The sequence below is a fragment of the Aphis gossypii genome, chromosome X (assembly GCF_020184175.1).
Source record: "Aphis gossypii isolate Hap1 chromosome X, ASM2018417v2, whole genome shotgun sequence".
NCBI classification, from domain to species: domain Eukaryota; kingdom Metazoa; phylum Arthropoda; class Insecta; order Hemiptera; family Aphididae; genus Aphis; species Aphis gossypii.
In genome coordinates this window covers 24,042,626-24,065,856 of record NC_065533.1, presented here as the reverse complement: position 1 = coordinate 24,065,856, position 23,231 = coordinate 24,042,626, and the positions used below count along the sequence as shown (strand labels likewise).

The window sequence follows — 23,231 nt, the reverse complement described above, 5'->3', positions numbered from 1 at the left end:
TAATATATAGTGTGTAATTAATAATAATTATAAAAGAACATAAATTTCTATTGAATTTAAGTAATTTAATATTATATACAATATGATGTATCTCTAATATTCTATATTAATATGCTGTATGTATAATATATACCACTATAGACATAAACATAATATTATACATAAAAAATTAAGCTACACATAAATTAATATTTTTTTTTTTTTTTACTATTAATAGTATTTTTACTTACTAGTTTATTTTTTCAATTGAAAATTATTTTTAAAAATGTATAAGATACCTACTTAATTTTAAACTTGAAAATACATAATTCTAAAATGTTTTAAACTTTAAATATAGTATAATATTCTCTTGAGAACTTATTTTTTCCTAAACTTTTATCAAAATATTTTATCCTATAATACTATTACATAATTATATATTGCTACGCTTATAATATAATTAGGGTGTTGCAATTATAATTAATTTTAAGTGTTAACTACTTCATCATTTATAACTATTAACATAAAATCCATTATTTCATTATAATTATTAAGTAATTTTTAATTATGACTCTGACATACTACCTATACTTTTAAGACTATTGAGTTAAATTTGTTCAAAGGTTTTGAAATCTGGTATATTTGCATAAGTAATTATTATTTATACTAAACTTATAGCTTCCTACTGTAGTTTAAATATCAAATTATTTAAGAAAAGTTATTAAAACTAATTATTAATAATGCATTTACATTAAACACACTCTAAATTTTAAACATTAAAAATTATTCATTTATTTGTACAGGTATGGTGACATGGTACCAGAAACAATAGCCGGAAAAATTGTTGGTGGAGTGTGTTCACTAAGTGGAGTGCTTGTTATCGCACTACCTGTACCAGTAATCGTGTCTAATTTCAGTCGCATCTACCATCAAAATCAGCGAGCAGATAAAAGAAAAGCTCAAAGAGTAAGTTTTATTATTTTACATAAATATTAAATTTAATTATTACTATTCATTGGCTGTTATAAGTTATGATTGTATGAATAATTCATGATGAAATACAAAATTATATTGAAAAACCTTTTTAAAAGTTTATGAAAAATTAAATGCATCCAAATGAAATAAAACTTTTAAGTGGATGTTACTTAAAATTTTTATTTTAAGTTATAAAGACTTATAAGTTATAAGTTACATATACTTTTAAATTATTTAAAATTGGAAAGTTGTTCTTAAAACAAAACAATATAACCACAGAATTAATGATAAAAAGTAAAAAGATTGACAGATTGTGTATTAAGGTTACAATATTACAGTGTCATATGTTTTTTACATTATGAAATTCTATTCTGAAACATATTAAGATAGGGGAGAGGAGTTAACATCAACCCAAACGGCAATTTCTGAGGGATTTAGGGGTGGAATACTACTGTCCACAACCTTTAGTCATCGTCCGTCGTCATTCAAAAGACACATAAAAATTGTTATCACATCTTAATGATATTTAAAAATCAAGATTTATTGGTACATACAATTATTTTATATAATATGCGATTTATTATGGTTAATACTGCAGCAGACTGCTACTATATTACTTAAAAATCAAATGATCTATTTAAATTTATAAACATCATTAATTACTACTTAGTTATTTTACATTTTAAATTTTTTTAATAAGTAGTAATAAAAAATATATAATATAACAGTACCAGTTTCGTAAGCGATTTTCTATAGGTACTTGTTGATCTCGATCTTTTTTTTTCTTGTAATTTATATAGTCTCTACAAAACTACTGTAAACCGACTACTATAACAGTTTAACATATGAACATGAGATTAAGTTATCTCGCTAATAATGATATTTATCAGCAACTTACATAGCAACAATTCAATATTTAACGCTTTATTGGACACCTTACAAGTAATTTTAAATTATTTGACAGAAATTCATGATCCTAAACTACATGAAATATCGCAAAGTTATATTTTGAGATGATAAATTGCTAGAGATAGTACACAAGAAAATTGATAATAATGAGGTTTCATTTAAATCTAGATATTTTTATTGGCTACAAATCAGCTATCACCTAACATATTTTTAAATACAAGAATTAATATTATAAGTACTCAGCAGATCGATGAATGTATTGATATTACAATTACGTTTTATTTTATTTTTGTCTCTATCATCATCTTTTGGAACAGTAAAAATACTTAGATTTTCAACTTTAATACCTTTTATAGTAGCAAAGTGAATTGATTCGGTACTTTAGGGGGTTAAAATTAAAAAAGCTTAGTATTTTCTTAAAATTCTGATTTTCATGAACATTTATTATTTCATTTAAAATTTAAAAACATTGTTTGTGGCTTATAAGAACGTTAAACTTGTACGTAAGTATATTATTGTAATTTATAGATAAAATGACATTTTTATGACTATTAGTAAAAAAAAAACTTAAATAGCAATACATACATGATATCATGATATTTTATTATTTGAACGGTAGAATATTATTAAAATGAGTGATAAGTAAATAAATTTAAATAGTGTATCTTCTAAAAAATTAACCATAGAAAATAATTTAAAAAATCCGCATATGATTTTGAAATTTTGAAATTATTTTATTACTAATAAACCTAAAAATTTGACATATATGTATGAAATTTAAAGTGTTTGTAAGTTCTTGCAAACTACTTTTCAACAATTGTTTTATCTAAATCATTGTCGGTGGTTCCTTTTGTGAAAAAATGATGAAATAATAAAGGCAGCATCTAATAAGCTTTCCATGTGGCATCATAACTTTAAATACGTCTTTGATTCTAATATCTTAAATATATCAAGATATTTTCTAATAGATAAACAAATTTACATTTAACAATTTATTAATATGAGTAGTGAGTATAGTATACACCCATATTTCTTTTTTTAATCAAATTATAATAACAGTTAAAAATAAATTTAAAAAGTACAAATATAGACAAGTATTACCTTTTGTTATTATAATTTATAATATACATATTATAATAAATTCATATTGTAATATTATACATTTTAAAACGATAACTAAAAAAATAAAAAAGTGAGTAAAGATATTCTTAATATTATACATTATTACATTTTCGGGGAAAACAAATTTATTTATAAATTACTTGTTTATTTAAATCTAAAAAAAATATTATGTATCCCTATTAAATTTGAATATAAGGTAGCATTATTGTCACGAAAAATAAGATTGATTCGTAATAATAAAAATAATATAATGGAAATTTCTATATAGAGTAAATATATACTTTGAATCGGATGATATGACGGTATGACACTTGCAATTTTTGAACATATTTTTACTCACTCCAAAACTGTTAAATAAAAAAATAACATAAAACCTAAAACCAATTGCTATTTTTCGCGCCAGTTCAGAATTTTAAAATATTCTTTGTATAGAAATATTGTGATTTTAGTTTTTTATATCAAATTTTAATATACTTGTGATTTAGTTTTATCTAGAAAAAATAATTTTTGAGGACAGTATAAACACGGCTAAATAGTGTTTACTCTAATATCTATTTGTTACTCATTTTCTAATTTTAAATAAATAGTTATGTACTTTTAGTTATATATTTATTTTATAATTTACAATAATATGTAGTTATAAAAATATAACTAACTTTAAACAAATTACTGACTACTATTAATGCTATAAGTAATTGATGCTCTTAAAAATTATAAAGTTTATCATTTTTTTTCATTTTATTTACACTAAATAGGTCTTTCAAAGGTAATACCTGATATAGTACAATAAAATAAAATACATATGTTTAGGCTCTTAAGAAAAAATTATTTATCTGTATTTGTTTCGAGATACTAATCACATTAATTTGATGTTTTACAGAAAGCACGGCTAGCTAGGATAAGGATAGCAAAGGCCTCTTCGGGTGCCGCATTTGTAAGCAAAAAAAAAGCGGCTGAAGCCAGGATGGCGGCTCAAGAATCCGGGCTAGAACTTGATGAAAATTACAGAGAAGAAGACATATTTGAACTGCAGCATCATCATTTACTTCGATGTTTGGAAAAAACGACTGTAAGTAAATTGAATAGTGTTTATTTTTTCCTTTACTCTTCATCTCCACTCATTCATTCTTTTTACATTTTTTTTGTACACAGATGAGTTTGTTTGTCTTACATAAATACCATAAAAAAAGATTTTTAGATAAATCTATATTGGTCAACACATTTTAATTGCTTTTCTTAATATACAGGACTAAACTCAATAGATTATTAAAAAGAAAACCTTAAAAAATTCATAGTTTCTAAAATTATATCTTAAGTATGACTTTTGATTATTTGTTTCCTTATTCTCAATGATTTTTAAATGTTAAATATTAAAAATAACAATACCTACTAAATATTTACTTAATTTATGAGTCTTGTGTTAAATTAGTGTAAATTAATGGTTTGACTAAAACTATTATTAAAAAAATATTTTACTAATGACAATCCGCAATTATAATTATTTTATAATTTTATAAAATTCTAACTTTGTATTAAATATAAATATTATATATATGTACAATTAATTAAGGAGTCTAAGTTATCAAACAACTTCGATTATAAAATTGCTATTTAGATATTCAGTTATCATAACCACATTGTTATTTTTATTAATAAAACAAAAGTCAAAAAAAAGTATTCCATTTAGTGATTGTCATTCAGTAATAAAATAGTAAAATTTTTTAAGTTTAATTTATTCAAAAATGTATTCATCTTTACTTTTGACTTCTATATTGTATAAATGCATTAAATTACCAGTTGTCGTGTTAAAATAATGAAAAGTTAACAAGAATAATTTTGAAACGAAAATTACTCTCACAGCTTATAAAGATTAAAGAAAAATAAGTAAATTAAAAGATAATTACATTTCCTTCTATCGCACATTGTTCTTAGTTGTATAGGTCGTATAGATTGTCATTGAGTATAAAGCCGCAACTATGCTGTTTTCATAGTTGTCTTTGATAAAGTATAATACGGAACAACAAAGGGTTTCATCAACAAAGTTTATTTTGAAACTTTAATATAATTACCTACGATGATTCAAAACAAAGAAAATATACATATGGATAAATAATGTTTTAAGATATCAATTCTTAATTATTTATAATGTTTATAAACATACACAAAAAATTATACTAACTAAATAAAAATGGATGAGATATATTATAATAATCAATCAATTAAATATCCAAAAATCAAAAGTTCTTGAATTACCTGCCTATCTAACTTTGTATGTTGCGTTTTATGATTTTCATGAAAATATAATTGGTATTTGAAAAACTGAAAACATTCTGAAAATAATTCTTTAATATTATAATACTTAAACCCATTATGTTTTTATATTTTTTTTAATTACCATATCCAGTACTTAGAGTGCTTTTTTTTAAACTAATGTACTAAACAACTAAAGAGTTTTTAAAAATTAACATATTTCTTTCAATTTTAATACTCTGGATAATTAATCATAGTATATACAAACATGTTAAGTATTAATATTATTCGATTGAAATTAACTAGGAATTACTGCATCCTAAAATAATAGTATTATTATAGTAGATTTATTAAGGATTATGGTAGATAGATAATATCTTTCAGGACTTAGTATTCATGAATACTGTACTATAGAAACATAACTAAATTAATTATAATTAAAGCGCATAAACGTACATGCCATTAATGATATATTGATATTTGATATATTATATGACATTGATCTATGCTTCGTATAATTTACAAAAAGTTCTCATTTTCTCAATACGGTTTTAAGCAGTAAAAATAAACAATTTCATTAATGATTTGGCATACATATTTGTTATCTGACACTCTCATTCCTTCGATATAAATTTTAATCATAAAAGTTCAAATTACCAATGACGATTCATTTCATAATTTAAGATGCTCATTCTACTGTACAAATTATATGATTTCCCCGAAGATATTTTCAAAACGAAATGCATTTTTACCATGCATTTTGTATACTGTCCAAAATAAATAACAAAATTGTATTAAACATTTAATTGTCATAAAAATATAATTTGCCTAATTCATATTGGTAATATTGGTACCTACATTCCAACAAAAATAAACAAAGCCGTAAACGATATATTTTTTTTTTTTTTTGTTATTATTCAGTCTGATAATAAATTTATAAAATGTAAAAGTAAAATCTATTTTTATTTTACTTTTTATTTGACTGTATATGTGTTTATTTAACCATGTTCCAGCTATTTTATAGCTATGTTTATTTATGATTCTAAAATTTAGGTATGTGTGGATTATACGTGCAATGGAATAACAACACCGTTATTAATGATTAACATCATCACCATGAATATCAGTTTGTTTTTTTTGAATTAAGTACCTATACCTATAGTTTTAACATCTGTTATACCTACCATAAATAATAATATTTATCAAAGGTATTTTACAAAAATATAAACTATAAATTATTTATACTTTGTTATACTTCAATCGTGAAATCTAAATAAACAATATCATTAAGCTAACCTAACTAAAAATAACAAATATATCTTAAAACAAAAAAAAAAAAAAATGAAGAAAAACGGATTATTGAAAATGATACATATGCCGTGTATATTGGCACTTGTGTTATTTTACTCGTGCTTATACACTTTAGTTATAATATTAAATATAATATAAGGTGTACAATTCTGTGCTCTAAATTCTAATTCTAATACTAAATCTTAATATAAGAAAAAAAATGTTAAGAGAAGCTTGATTACTGTACTACTTAAATTTAAAAATATTTTAATAAGTAAATATTTATTTATTTATTTGTAATAAAACTTAAAGCTACACATTTAATAGAAAAAATAATTTATAACACTTTTCAAAAAAGTTTAACATTTTAATAATAGTACAATAATAATTTACAATAATAACCTATACGGTATTAAAAATTTTTTAATAGTTAACATGCTATTTCAACATTTTGAATAATTCAAATTATAGTGTGTAAATTTTATGAATGATAATCTAAAAAAGGTTGTCTCCGATTTCTCAATATTTTTTTAGTAAGATTTTACAACTAAAAAAAAAAACAATATAAAAATTAAAATATTTACTTTAGCATAAATTATATATCACGTTCTTAGAATATAAATACAAAAACTAATGATAGTTTATATTAATCGAATAAACTTCAATTCCTATATTTTTCTATATTAAATTTATAATAGGAAAAATTGTGGTCTCACGAACATTTCCTTAATATTTTCTAAAACTACTGAGATTTTACAATACTTTTTTGAAAGTAGCATCTGTTTAAAATTGTCGATTTAAAATAACATGAGTCTACATGAAACTTTAAACGACTTTTACTGCTTCAAATACCCACAAAACCCCACATCTTCCTCTATACTTATTCCGCTTTAAGTTCAAACTCTAAATATTATATTGAATTTTTTATTAATACTTAGCAGTTTTTATTGTTATTTTTTTTTTTATAATACAAACTTACTTTTTTTTTTTTAAAAACGTGTCAATAAATAATAAATATTAAAGAATATTTTTTAGTTTATATCTATCATAAATAAATAAATAAATTATACATCATGGGCTATGCATAGTGGCAGTTTTTTATGCTACCTCTTAGTTTTTTAGTAAAACGATTTTTAACCTTAACATTATTAACGATGACGAATTTAACTATACTACTACCTTTTAAATTTAAAATAAAATTACATATGTAACATTGTAACATTATAGGTCATAGCTTTACCACCTTTATGATCTGACCTCGTGTTATATATGGCTATTCTCTATTTTTAGTTATTATTTATTATACAACAATTATCCAGTATCTTTCAAGAACGAAAATAATTGTACACTTCCAAATGTATGATAATTAGAAAAAATTAGATTAACTACTATACTTAGTTGTATTGTTTACTTTATTATTTATACAGAAATATTTATCAAAGAAAAAATAATTTTTAATTTATTTACCAGTTAATCAGTTAATAAAGAAATTTCAGCTATTAAAGTTGATAGTCCTGTCATAGATATACGACATTTTACTGCATAGCCAAATAATATGTAAGTAATCCAGATATTCTTATATTTATATTTTATAAAAAACATTATATTTATTTTTAAAAAAACTAGTTTTACCCCATGATAACATATAAGAATTTTTTTACTTGCTTTTACTCGGCTATATTTAATCTTGCTATCTAATTTAGTAGTTTGCAATTTATGTTTTTCTGTTTTCTAATTTTTGTGAAATGACCGAACAACTTTCAATTCATGATCTTCAGACCTGATGTATCAGCAAAACTTAACAGTATACTATGTAACGTATATATATATAATGACTCGTAAGTAACGACTTTATATGAGAAACGAACATTTAAATAGAACACTGCTGATCAGGTCAATTTTATTTTTTTAATAATTGCATGTTATTGAGAATTTACATTTAGAATGATTTTTTATTCGTGTTTTACATTCCATTTTTGTAAAAAGTCATTGTGAACATGGCCTGTATTAATAGCAGTTTTTTGCACAGTTCGTGAGATATCTATCGAGTTTATTAATTCTATAAACTGAGCAGATGTTCGATGTTTCATAATTAACAATTTTAGCAAATATAAAACTATAAATCTTTTATTTTGAGTTAATAAATTTCAACTCAGACACCTAAAATCTTGATGAAGATAAAAATAAAAGTATTTAGATTTATAATTAAAATGCTTAAAAATATTATTGAGTGCACTCAACACATGTTGAGGAACAAGTCACCGATAATAAAAATAACGTCTTTTATAGTTTTAAAAAAAAAGGCTCCGATATTGTGTGATCTTAACTCAGTTCGTCGTGTTATTGTTGTTAAATATGCTACGTAATCAAAATAATAAAATTGTTCATTTTATACTTTTTACTTTATTGTTTAGTTTTCACTTACCGACATTACATTTTGTTAAGTTTCTAGTTTCTAAGTGAGTGAAATCAAACGAATTTAATTGTATAAGTATAAACAATTTAACAATTATAAGTTCTTTAGTTTTAAATTGTTTCTAAAAAGTTTAGATACAAACTTTTACCTTATTTAATACACTTAAATTACTTATTCCCCTCCCTACGCGCAATGTCATTATAAAATTATACCTTATGCTTTTAATTTTTTTTTTTTTTAAACTAAAATATACTCACTGTTATTTCTTTTGTTTATGAGAAATCAAATATTACACTACCTAGTAGTACCTACATATTATACATAATAAATTGATTTAGGTGCTACAAGTGCTTATTAATATTTAAGCTCGAATACCTTATCTACAATCATTGAAATATTAAATAATGTTGAAAATTAATTTTTTCATGTATCTATTCATGTACCTGTCATCTACTATAATAAGTCTACAAAAGATATAAAACTAATCTTAGTATAATAATCTATAATCTAAAGGCTAATAAATATAGGTAAATACTAATAGTCTAAATCTTATTAATAATCTAAGTCTATCTATCTATTTACCTATATTTCTTTGTGTTTTTCGATATTTTAATGAATGTAGTAATGTAGTCAAAATTCTAACTTTAGACGCTGGTAAAAAAAATATTCTGACTATAAATTTTTGAAACAAATAAATTAACAACTTATAAGGAACTTGTACTGGACATTTTTAATTTTAACCACTTAAAAGTTAAAACTAAATTCATTTTTCTTTCCAAAACCGTCCTCAAAGTAAAAAAAAATCAAAGAATTTCATCGACTACTTTATCGTGTATATAGAGTATAGACACAAAAAATAAAACTCACTCACATCATTGTAAAATCAATACGTTCATCGATCCGCTCAGAATCTTAAAAAAAATATATTTATCATGTTTGATAAATCACATTATGGAAATGTTGGCCATTCTTTAGAATTGATGTTTGTCATGGGTGCTATCTTTAAAGCTCCGAAATTCGTTATCTGCTACAGAATTTATTTACCATCGTTGATTTCAATCTTTTCCTTAAAATGTTTTAACACGCGTGATTTTAAACAAACCTACCTACCTATAAAAAAACTATTGCGAACACGCAGTATGTGTTATATCTCCCACATCATCAAAATAATTAAACTATCATTAACAAGTAACAACTGAATAAAATTACACTAGTGTTGTGAATGACAAACAACTAAAATTTCATAAAAATAAAGATGCCTATGTGGCTAATTATCTATAGATACCTAACTGTATGACTGTACTCTGTATGCATACATTTATCTAGATACAAATAAAGATGAATCAATTTAACTTTTATTAATCTTTCTTGTATCTAGGTGGCTGAACACATGGTACCTATATAAAATCAATTTCTTACTATATTTAAATATTATAATAATTCAATAACTAGGTAAAATAAATATAAACAATTTGGACAAAATATATAAGTTAGACATTTTGAATTTTTACAATTACACATTTTTAAGATAATTTAAAAAAAATTAGAGTAATGTAGGTACTGAAGTGATTTTAAACTTGAAATCTAAAATTAACTTTCTTAAACTTAAAAACCTGAAATCCTAAAATTTAAAAATGTATCACCATTAAAAACTATTAGTAACTCGCATATTTCGTATTAATTAGATTTTTAAGAACCATAAGTTTTTGAATTACAAAACAAGTCAGATAATCATTTATAATTCATTCTTCAGTACCTAGGTAGTTTTTATTTATTTATTTATTTTAACAGTCCAAAATTTGTCTCTGAAGTACCTACTATATATAATTTTCTTATAGAAAATGAATGTACACATATCGATTAAACAATCTTCCGGAGAAAACATTTTAATGAAAAAAAAAAAAATACTTTTCATGAAAAAATATGCATATTACCTATTCCATATTATTCTAATAATATGAACAATACTTTTATAACTGAAATCTGTTTTCGATTAGTATACAGCAAGCTTTTCTATAGATTCAAGCATAAATTTACAGTGAAATTTAATTTTAATCACTCTGTTTAAAAACAAAATAATGTTTTTTTGTTTTTCAAACGTATAATATACACATTTTATATTTACAAATATATTATTGCGTTTTCAGAAAATTAATATTTAAGTAAGTATTAATAAATTTAGGTACATCGTATATTATACACAATAAACTACATAATCTTATTTCATATATTGTACACCTTTACACTTACAATTTATTTTATTTTTATACGAATAGAAAATATTATACGTTCTTAGAATTTATAAACAATTTAGACTAAGTACCTACTTTCAAAATATAAATTCTTTAATTTCAATATTGTAATGTATCTATCTAATACCAAGCTGTAAAAGCAGCGTAATAATGTTCTAAATGAGTTTAACTTTTATAGAAAATAAAATTCTTTGATAACGAAATATAATAAAATAAATCCTTTTTAATTAATTATTCTATATTATATTAAAATTAGGTGTTTAATCATACTTATTGCAGTATTCACTATTCATACTAGATATTTCTTCTATTGTACCTATTCTTTTAGCTATCGATTATTTTTTTCACTTAAGAAATTATTTTTAGAATTAATTTTTTTTTTATGTTAGGATAGAGAGTTTGTGGAGCTCGAAGTGCCATATAACGGTCAATCAAAAAGGCCATGCTCACCGTCTCCCCTACTGAGCCCTAGCCATTCGGCATTAAGCAGGGTGAACTTCTTAAGCTCATGCTGTACAAGATGCTGTAATCAACGGTATCAGGTTTGATAGTTTCTATTTCATTTATACTAGGTAAATCTTTGGTAAAAAGTTCATTTAAATGTCGGTAGTCATCAAAAAAGTAGAATTGTTTTAATCTTTGGTACTAAATTTCGTTTATAAATTACTAAATTAGTTTAAACCAAAGGTTCCCAAACTATGGATCACGTAAAATCTTCAATTATATTTTATTTGAATATAACATAATAAAATTCATATATATATAAATAATTGATAAAATATTTATATAAAATAACTTATTTTATGTATAAAAAATTACTACACTATAATTTTAACATTTCTGTTTGTTGATTTAAATTATTAATTATTTATATTTTAATTAGTTAAAGTTATTTTTCTGTGAAAATCATTTTTTTTAAGTTAAAATTAATATTTAATAATAATAAATTAAGAATCGAAAATTCTATGTATAAAAAAAATGCACTCTTCACTTTAAATTAATAAATAGTAAATAAATAAATCATTTTTTTTTTTTTTACAATGTTATCATTGAGTATAATATAAGTTTATTTGATATATAAAAATAATATACATATTTATATAGTAAGCCGTACTGTGAAAAGTTTGGGAAACTATGGTTTAAAAAACAGTGTACAATACACTCGCTATTGAATTTGATTATGCTGTATTAGAAATTTCTAGTCAATAAAATATAAGTATACGAGTAGGTATATTAGTAGACACTATAGAACAATATGTATGTCGTATAGTATAAAATACAATACAAAATCCAACAGTAACCGTTATTATGAATAGATACCTACTTATTAGTAATAAATTACATAAAAAACGTAGATTTTAATATGTAATTATAGGTAGTTTAAGTACAATATTGTAATTAGTAGTTTTTTTCTATATAAATTGAAGTAGTAAAATTTCGTAGAGCTGAATAATTATACTTTTTTTATACCTAATAAATTATTTTTAAAAATTCAGATACCTACTTTTAAAAAATCTGTTTGCATGTTTTAAAATAAATCCTAAAAACAAATATAGTTAGTATTTTTTTTTTTTTTTACTAAAACACCACCTATAATAGTTATTATTTATATACTAAATACTTATATCATACTGTATTCATCAGAACTATCACACAAATATGCCTGAAGTCACATTTTAGTAAAATTATTTTATTTTTTAAGTATTTGATTGGAATTGAATTAATGTCTTAAACATTAAATAAATTATTCATTTTTTTTTGTCTTATTACTTTAACACGTAACAAAAAAATAATTTTAAAATAAAATCATGGTCTTAGACTTTTTAGTTATATCTAATTGTATTTCATTTTTTAGAAACAATGTAGTTTTAACATAATATAAAATATGTTATAAACTTAAGGTTTTTTAAACTATTAATTAACTTGTTATAAATTGGTAGGTAGGTACAATGATGATTAGCACCACAATAATGAAATACAAAATCAGGAATAGTGAATAGCGATGACTGACGTGATTTATGAATTTGACTTACTTTATACTTATGGCTTAATACATTTGTTACTGCCGTGTAATTATGACAATAAATAAAAAGGTATTTGAAATTAACATAAAGCACTACATACCTATTAAATATTTTAATCCTCTTCCATATGATGTAAATTAAATACATTTTTTCTACTGTTGATTACTTCGCATTATACATTCTAAGAATGTATAAAATATGTTGATTTTATGTTCCATATCATGCTTAGAAATTTACATGTACAAGTGTACAACATGAAGCTACATTATACAGTCTACAAACGTATTAATTTATACGATAAAGGCTATTACTATAATAACCGCACTTAAATTAAAAATGCGTATTGTACCGCAGAAAATGCTTTCTGCAAACATTACACACAGTTGAAGAAATATTTTTAATACTTGAAAAATAAACCAAAGTATTTCGGTTATAGTAATAATTTACACCACTGATCTATATGTATAGGTACAATGATAACACAGATTAAAAAGCAGCCCATTGTGTCGCTGTGACTTCGGGACCTAAGGCCCAGTAAAGTTTCAATATTATATATATATATTATATATACCTATCTTAAACGTTAAAAAACATGGCAAGTATTTTCGACGGTGAAAAAAAAGGTCACAAACAAAAGCAGAGAGAGGCCCAGTAACGCGGACATGATATAAGAGTATACGAGTCTCGTTCACAAGCGAATAATATATATATATAAACGTACGCAGGTGTTGGCGTAATTACGGGTATGCATTAGCAGACCCGTCGAGTTGTGTATAATATATTATTATTATTATTATTATTATTATTATTATAAACGTGCGTCGTTTGCCGTAATCTTAACTTTTGACTTGGCAACAATATCGTCGACAAAAAACTAACGCGGATCCCGTCAAAGTGCACGCGGCGACTGAAATCGATATATTATAAAACAGTTACACCTATATATAGTGTTAATAGTATTATTAAAACGTTCGTATAACGATCGAAAAAAAATCGAACTTTCCAATTGCTAGACACAATATATTTTATGGCTAAGAACTTTGAACTATCGTGGTATACCTATACGTCATGATTAGCATGAAGAATAAGCCATTACGCCATTCTTTTCGTAATAAATCGTTCTGAAAACTACAGTTTTTTTTCTGTTTGATATTTTATTCGAGACACCCGAATAGTGTTTGATAGTTCGAAAAAAAAATACTTTTAACTCGCTCGAGCGTGTATAATACAACGCGTATGTTTGCAATTTACACTGCCTAGTGCTTAATGCATAATAATAACAATAATAATAATAATAATATACTATAGTCGCCTAAGTATTTCAATTTCAACGTGGACCTCTATAATAATATAATTTTACGGCCTATAATGCGAATTCACGAATGTGTACATAACAGGGTAATTCTTTTATCAAACAACAGACAACACTCATTATTTTTAAATCTATTAACGTTTTTTTGTTTAAAAACATTTTCTTTATATAATTTCCAGTCGAAATAACATGACGTTTTTTTAAGTTTTTATTTTTTGAATAACAACACGCATTTTTTAATTATTTCATATATGAGACAGAATATTATTTCGATACATAAAACATAGATGACCGAAGTAGCAGACACTCCGCTCATCAAAACTTTAAACACCGTCCGAATTTCGATTTTTATACGTATCGAAATACTAATTACCTATAGGTTACTATAATCACTTCAACTGGAATACAAATGTAAGTAAAACGTTTTCAAAAGATTATGAAATAATGTCACCAAAACGACCGTCGTAACCGGAATACGAATTATCGGCGAGTGTAAACGCCGCATTTTTAAGACGTCGTCGTCTGCGGTGACTTTGAGTTATAAATATACCATCACCGGCTCAAATGTCTCTCTGTCCGATGATTCGCATCGCACACTGTACCATAGCCTTTAATATATATATATATATGTATATAGCGAGCATTGAAATGGCAGCCGCGAAGAGGGTATAAGGGGGTGCACTTACACCCCCTTGGCTTTTAAAAAATTTAAAAAAAAAACCATATGGTATTATATATAATTTAATATTATTGATATTTGTATGATATATGTAATAGAATTATAAATCAGCGTACCTGAATACTATATGCACGATGCACTCCCCTGATAAAATTCCTGGCGGAGCCTTACGGTATATATAGACATAGCGTATATTATATTTGAGTATTTCACTGTACATGTTTGGTAGATGATTAGATATGCACGCCGTAATATTTTACGTACACGCTACACGACGCCAGGACGAAATCCTGCGCGGTGGTATCATAATAATACATAATATTATAATATTATAAACGTTACGCATAAATTATGACGTATATATATAATATTATGTACATACCGTGCGCAGCCGCGACTCGCGCGTGTTAACATTTTCACGTGTAATATTATCATGTGGTATTTAACACGGTCGGATCGCGTATTGATGTTTCAGAAGCACAAGCGAGAGAGCTCGCCGGACTCGATTGGCGAGCCCATCAACGAGGAGGAGCTGATCGAGGTGCAGATGAAGCAGCGTCACACGCCCGCGGCGACGACGGCGGCGCCCGGCGGCGGCAAGTCCAGCAACTCGCTGGACTACAACAGCTGCGACATGCAGCCGTCCGCGTCCGCGGGCCACAAGTCGTCGGCCGCCGGGTCGCCGTCCTCCGCGTCCGCCTCGGCGGCCGCGACCACGGCGGTGGCCGGCGGCAGCGGCGGCGGCGGCTGTGGCGGAGCGCCCGGCGGTTCCACTTCCGTGGTGTCCGTGCACGGCTGCAACAACCCCAACTCGAGCACGTCGTCCGTCGTCGTCAACCTGCCCACTTCCTATCCGAACTCGGAAATGGACTACGGGTCGGCGTCGTACCCGCCGTCCCCGTCGCTGTCCTCCAACAACGACAAGCCGCAAGTGCGCATCACGTTCCTCTAGCCGCCGCCGCCGTCCGACCGACTCCGAACCATCGTCACGTGTTGTAATGTTATTGATATATATATATTAATTTATTATGTTATTAATGTTTGATGCGTTCCGTTATACGTTTTTTGAAAAGTCGCGCGCGCGTCGTTTCCCGTTTACCCCGTCGTCGCGCAGACTCGTCCTCTGTCATTATATTATTATTATACCATAATAATTAATTACTATATTATATGTAGGTAATAATATCGTATATGATGATGTCGTCGTACGTTTTACGACTTAGCAATAATAATATTAATATAACGACACTGCACGATCGCCATTATTAATATTATTATTATTATTATTATTGTTATTATCGTTGTTATTACTTTATATATATATATACACGTGTACATTATACATATAGATATATAAACAGTTAACTGGCTAACCCTATAAGTGTAAATTGTTATAAGAGCGTGTGTGTCCCAAGTCATTAGTCGAGCATTCCCGTCGAGGGCGTGCGAAATAAACTGCAGTTTTGGCGTACCTATATAACAATAATATTACGTCCTTACGTTTATCCTGCCCCCCCCCATTCGTCGCCGCTGCGATACTATAACGTCACCCTCGTTGTTCTGAAACGGTGTAGACGTTAGTCGGAACGATTGTGTTCGACCAAATCGTGTGTCCGTGACCAACGATTGCAGTACGATTCCGTAAAAATATAGCACCTATTTTGTGTGTCGAGAGAACGCTATACCGGCGATAGATGGACGTGTTTTGGCCGTCTTACAGACGCGATAATAACATAATACGACACGGCGAATTTGAGTCGAGTGGAACCGATTTGGCGTCGCCGTGTCGGTGGCTTTAATGTGATCGGAGTGAATTGAATTTTAAACTTCAAACGAGCTAAAGCACAGATAATATTCTTACTTTTAGCTTTGAGAGATCATATAGGTCAATTCACTTTAATATTAAAACTATAACAATACACGATTGGAGACGACGTGTTCGGGTGTAGCGTCCTCTTGACAATTTTTCCAAACACACACATGCACACACGTTGTGTACAATACCTACGTCGTTACGATAATCTGTATGACGACGACGGCGGCGGCGGCGACGGCGACTATAATGACGATAATTCGTCTTGGCATATGCGTAGGTATATATGACTCGCGTGGCACTTTAAATTTTTTTTTTTTTTAAACCACGGGCTTAACATTTAATCTGTTTTTCTTCCTGTATGACGATCGAAATATAATAATCTATGCTGATATCACTTTATTATGAAAAACAAATTGTGTGACACCGTCGCCTTCTTTTGTGTACCTAGTATAACTACCTGTAGCTACCTACGCTCGTCATAAATTCTATCCAGTCGACATTCAACACCCACGCTGACGACGAACAACGGTTTGTCGCGTCAAGTCGTCCATTGCGCCACCGGACTAAACCCTCTACCCTACTCAACCCTCTCATCACTCCTCCACAGAGTATTTATACCTACTGGCTATATATGTATACTGTCCTTTCTGCGTATATAACAACTATGATTATAATAATACGGCTTGTGTGCGAACCGAATAATAAATACATCTAACACGTATGATGTATATACAATTATTATATGTACGTGCAGAATACAGTGTGGTATTTGGTCGAACTTAGTACCGGTCACATCAACAATTTCCGTCCGCTTTGTGTGCATGCAATTTTAATCGAGCAAGGTCCGAGTGGGGTTTGCACTAATAATGCGGAGTTTGAAATAATAATGCGCCGAGTAACAGCTGAAACTCGTCGACGGGCTGCTCCATGTCATTACATATTTAATCGTTATTAGGGACTATTCAAAAAAAAAAAAAAGCCTACCTTCTAATTACTACATTACAACAAACAATCTTTTCAAACATTAATCAGGAAAAATCAATGATTTCATTTTCAAATTCAGACAAACGACCGAAACGCTAATAGCAGTGATCTTGTTCAAAATTATTAAACAAAAACTATTATAATAACGTATTTAAATAACGCACACTATTAGTTATCATACTCCCAGTTTAAAATGTCTCCACCGTGTAATTATTTTATTCTGTTATTCAACCTGCGAGTATACTCGTATACTAATCAGTACAGATACATACGACGTATCGCATTCCCTACGTGAAAATTTTATAATAATAAAAAAAATTTACAAAAACGAAATAGGTTCATAAAAAAATTTAAAAATGGGTAACTCGACCAGATCTGTTCATATTTTTCAATTACATAACTCAAAATATGTAAAAATAATTTTATTTTTTTGTCAGCCTCGGACTATACACCTCAACAGTGTAATAGCAGAATAAATATCAAGACGATTTGATTTGTCTTTCCATTCCAACATTTAAATCAGATCCTCATACAGTCATACCCATAGATTAAATTCTCATAATTTCATCATATATACATATATAAATATTGAAAAGGTAAAGGCACTTATTACTGTTGTCGTGTAACATAATATAATGGATACATGGCCATATTCGCAGTTCAATAAGCATGATGATAAAACAACAATTTTCACGTCATAATAATATTATCATGGAATAGTGTAAGGTGTAAATAATAATAATTTTCTGTCAAGTGTAAATTATTGAGCTAGTTTCTTAATCACGGTGGGTTTTGTTAAGATTATTTCAGAGGCGACTAGAGAATATTAAGTATTACACAAACCGTGAGTTGTGAAGAAAGGGACGGCATTTAAACGTCTGATTTTAATTTTCAAAGGACCTAGATTTATTAATAGTCGAAAATTGTATAGGTAATACATAAACTTTGACGTTTTTTTTTATTAATCTATTACGTTTAATCGTGGGTCTATATTGTTATGTGGTTCTAAATCGATGTTTTTCAAAAAGCACGTTTTCAAAATTAATTAGTAGATACTTCTAAAGTTATTTGTAGCTTATGAGTGATTTCTATAAATTTTAAAAGCGTTTTCAACTACAAATTATTAATCAATTATATTCTAGGTATCTAAATACATAAAATTATTAAGCCATTGGACAATCAGCTTACGTTTTATTTACTAACCTACATTGTTCGATCTTTTATTAAAAATAAATGTGATTTATAGTAAACCAATTGTTTTTTACGTGACAACAAAATGTTTGCGTTATCTAAAATATGATTACTACTAATTACATTTATAATTTTTAATTTTTATTAAAACCTTAACACTTTATATGTGTTGAATATGTAGCAAAATATTTTTTTTAAATACATATTTGTTGACTTTAAAATCATAACAACCAATCTAAACTAAATTAAACTTATGATTATAAAATGTATTTGTCCAAACGTAATTATATTATATTTTAGAATTGAGTATATTATAGTCTATATCGTTTTTATGTGCAGAGGAATTATTTTTCACTGTCAATTTTTTAAAATTAATACCGTATGTCACTTAAATTTATACTGGCATGCGTGGATTCGCTGATGATCTGACAAGACCTGGAGTGTATATAAACTTAGAATGATACGTTCTTTCAATAATGGTGCATTGTAAGAAAATTTATATTCGTAAACAATAGGACCTACCTGTGTACTATTATCAAGTTTTAAAAGTGCTCTTTGTATTTACAAAAATCGATTTAGAACCCTTTTTATACTTTTAATACACGACCCACGAAATGTTATCGACGAGAGTGAAAAATTGGGACAGATTCCAAAACAATGTGGTTTATTGGCACATTGCCCTCGATGTGCATATTTTAATTTACTTTACTTATCCTATGTAACACCTGTTTTCGCCAAGGACTCTGGGCACCAGTTATATTATATTTCTGTTACATTACTAGGCTGTCCATATTTTGTAAATATATTATTATGATTATTATTTTTTTATTACTTTATTTATAAATTAAATTATTACGACCCTGTGAGAAATTCAACGTCCATTTAATACAAACCATCAATTATCTTTATTATTGATCCCGAGCAAGAGCAAAGAAGCTATTAGTTTTACAATTTTTTTTTTCAAAAACGCTTTCTTTTTTATTAAGACTCCATAAATTGCATGTGTGTTTATCGATTTGACATTGTACCTAGATAGTACTATGGATTTGTCAAATGTGAGAAATTCCCAAGAAATTTTTTAGAAAATTGCGAAAGACTGCAAAAGCATCATTCGACCTATTTGTTCTCGACATTATTAAAGCATATATTTATTATCATAATACTTTGATCATACCTATTGATAGCTGTTCCTATATTATAATATATTCACCAAACTTTTGTAACATATATTTATAATATATTTACATTCAAACCTAATAATAATTAATTTAACGATAAGTCTGTACAATTATCCTTTATTACTATAATGTCTATAATAAATAATAAATTCACAAAAAAATGTTTAATTTGTAATTATATCGATATATATAGTATAAAACATTTTCGTCGATTATAGAAACAACATATTGCCTATTATATTGCCTACTCAAATTTTGTGATTGAAAAAATTGTAATTATTTAATATTAGTTAGGTATATCGTATATTAAATATGTTTAAAATTCGAGATATATTATTATGTAATATAATAATATAATACATGTTCTACTTTTTGTATGTATTAGAAATTTTTCCCTGAACACATAGGTCAAAATGATGGTTATTACTTATACTAATTATTAAATGTCAATATAATATGTCTCAATAATGACAAATTAAAAACACCATGTTTTGATCATATCGAACAGTAATATTAGAGGTATATTTATTTTTAATTAGTGGCTAATTTATTGCTAAAAAAAAAATGTACACAAACGTGTAAAAAACAAAAAAAAACTACCTATTTTTAAAGAAAACGAAACAGTTTACGTGGCAAAACACTTATAATACGAATTCATATAGAATAAAATAACACAATCATAATATTATTAGAATAAATAACAACGCTACGTAACAATTGAATTGGGTCCCAAAACTATATAAACGATCTTTTTAAACATCTATAATTGTGCCGAAGCATGTGTGTAGTAGATTAAAATAAGCGTTTAAATGAAAATATTCTAAATCTCTTTTTTTTTTTTAATTATTATTATTGATATTGAACGTAATGTCTGTCTGTCCATATCTACGAGTTGTTGTACGATATATTTGAGTCTTCTAGATCTTAAAAGGGTCATTATTATAAATTATATATTATTAAATTATATAAAATTAAATTAAACCATCAAAATAAATATAATACTATTCATAACAAACATTTTATATCATATATATCATAAAAATTGTCATCGTTCTTGTTTTAAATCATTAGTTTTTTTCTTATAGTATTTTTTATTACTTGCGCTAACTCTCGGGTAGATAAAAAATATATATATTAATATGGGTAATACATAAAATGAATGTATTATAGATAGATACTATTTAGCTATAGATCACCTGGATCATTAAACAGTTTAAAAATGTAACAGCCAACAGGTGTGTTTTCCATTGTCATATTGGACATCAATATTGTTCATTGAACATCTTTTAGGTAAAATTTGTTAATCTTTTTTAGATTTGTATTAATAAAATAATGGATCTTGAATAACTATTATTATATGCATATAACATGTAAAAACAGTTTAAACAAGCAAACTATAAAATTTTTAACAGCGCATTCATTATTATAATAATTATTGTTAACAAATAATGTTGATGCATTTATGTTTTAAACAATATTAGAAAGACAAACAAATTTATTAATGTTAAAATTAATTATATTTATTATTATTATTATTATTATTATTATTACTACTACTACTACTACTATTACTACTACTATTATATCAGGGTGTTTTGAGATATTCTGGCCAAATTATTTAACAACATCGGTTTTAAAAGCATATTATATCCTGCGGATTTTTACTTAAAATCAAATACCTATCGAACAAAATGTGTTTTTATCACACAATCCAACTCAGTTTATTACATACTACCTATACATTCTTTTACAACCATTTATTTTTATTTATATATAATATATGTGTGTGTATATAATATATACCTAGGTACCTATTATACTGCTATAGTATACCTAAATCATATGTGCAATTTAAGTTTAAAATATCTATAAGTTACTTTTCTACATTAAAATTTGCTTAGCTTCTTGCATTACACCTTTATGACAGTGTTTAAATAGATATCCATAGCATATTTTTTTTAAGCCTAATTATTTCTAAATGAATCATCTTGTCTTCGTGCATAGTTTGGCCAGGGTTGTCTGAAACATTTGTCAGCTTGGCCCGAAAAGTTATGAGCGTTATTAATAAATCCAATCAAATAACTGTTAACAAAAGTGTTTAACATTGTTTCAATATATTAAATGTATGTAATTTGATCAAATGTGATGCGTATTATTATTTTTAATGATTGATTAATTGATCAAATTATATAAGACACATTTGTCAGTCATCTTTTCGGACCATTCTGATTATTTTTCATCAATATAGTCGTTTGTATAACATTCAATTTGTTTAAGCATGGTAAACAACTAAATGGAAAACAAAAAAAACGTTTTTTTTTTTTTTATATATAAATAAGCAAATTACAAATTGTTTATAAAATATAATATATACAACAGCTAAATGGTATAGATTGTTTTTAAAAATGCGAATTTAGAAGTGGTTATTTCGTTTTAATAAAAAAAAAAATTCCTGAAAACATTGTTATTTTCTATTTTGTACTTACCTCTGCATGTTTCCTTTCAAATGAAAATTCTTGAGATTATTTTATTGGATAATTTCCGGTAAAATTATTTAAAACCGCGTGATATTATAATATTATGCAAAATACTATCGCTGAAAAACCTGTAGATCCAATGTAGTATACTACAATCCAGCCATGTGGTCTGTGTATTTTTGTATATAAGCACAATGTATGGTTTTATCACAAGTAAGTATGAACAATCATAACCTTTGTTAGTTTTTGTGTAATTTATATGAAATTGACCAACAGCTATATTGACAAGGAAATTATTAATTATTAGTTAAATTTTACACAGAAGTGTGCCTTACACACGATTCCAATGATATATATATTATACGTATTTAATATGA

The 23,231-nt window shown here is 26.3% G+C and overlaps 1 protein-coding gene across 9 annotated transcripts in view; it reads left to right on the top strand.

Annotated features, from left to right (window-relative positions):
• Window positions 1-22,838, top strand: part of LOC114120990 (potassium voltage-gated channel protein Shal) — a 65,231-nt gene extending 42,393 nt beyond the window's left edge. The window contains exons 2-5 of one of the 9 annotated variants that reach the window (XR_007606339.1): window positions 783-945; window positions 3,866-4,054; window positions 11,588-11,735; window positions 15,684-15,816. Coding sequence is in view for 7 of the 9 variants with exons in the window: in XM_050208004.1 (XP_050063961.1) it covers window positions 783-945; window positions 3,866-4,054; window positions 11,583-11,735; window positions 15,684-16,160 (982 nt within the window). In the remaining 2 variants the exon portion in view is untranslated. The other 8 variants (XR_007606340.1, XM_050208005.1, XM_050208004.1 and 5 more) reach the window with 8 other exon arrangements.
• The last annotated feature ends 393 nt before the right edge of the window (window positions 22,839-23,231 follow it).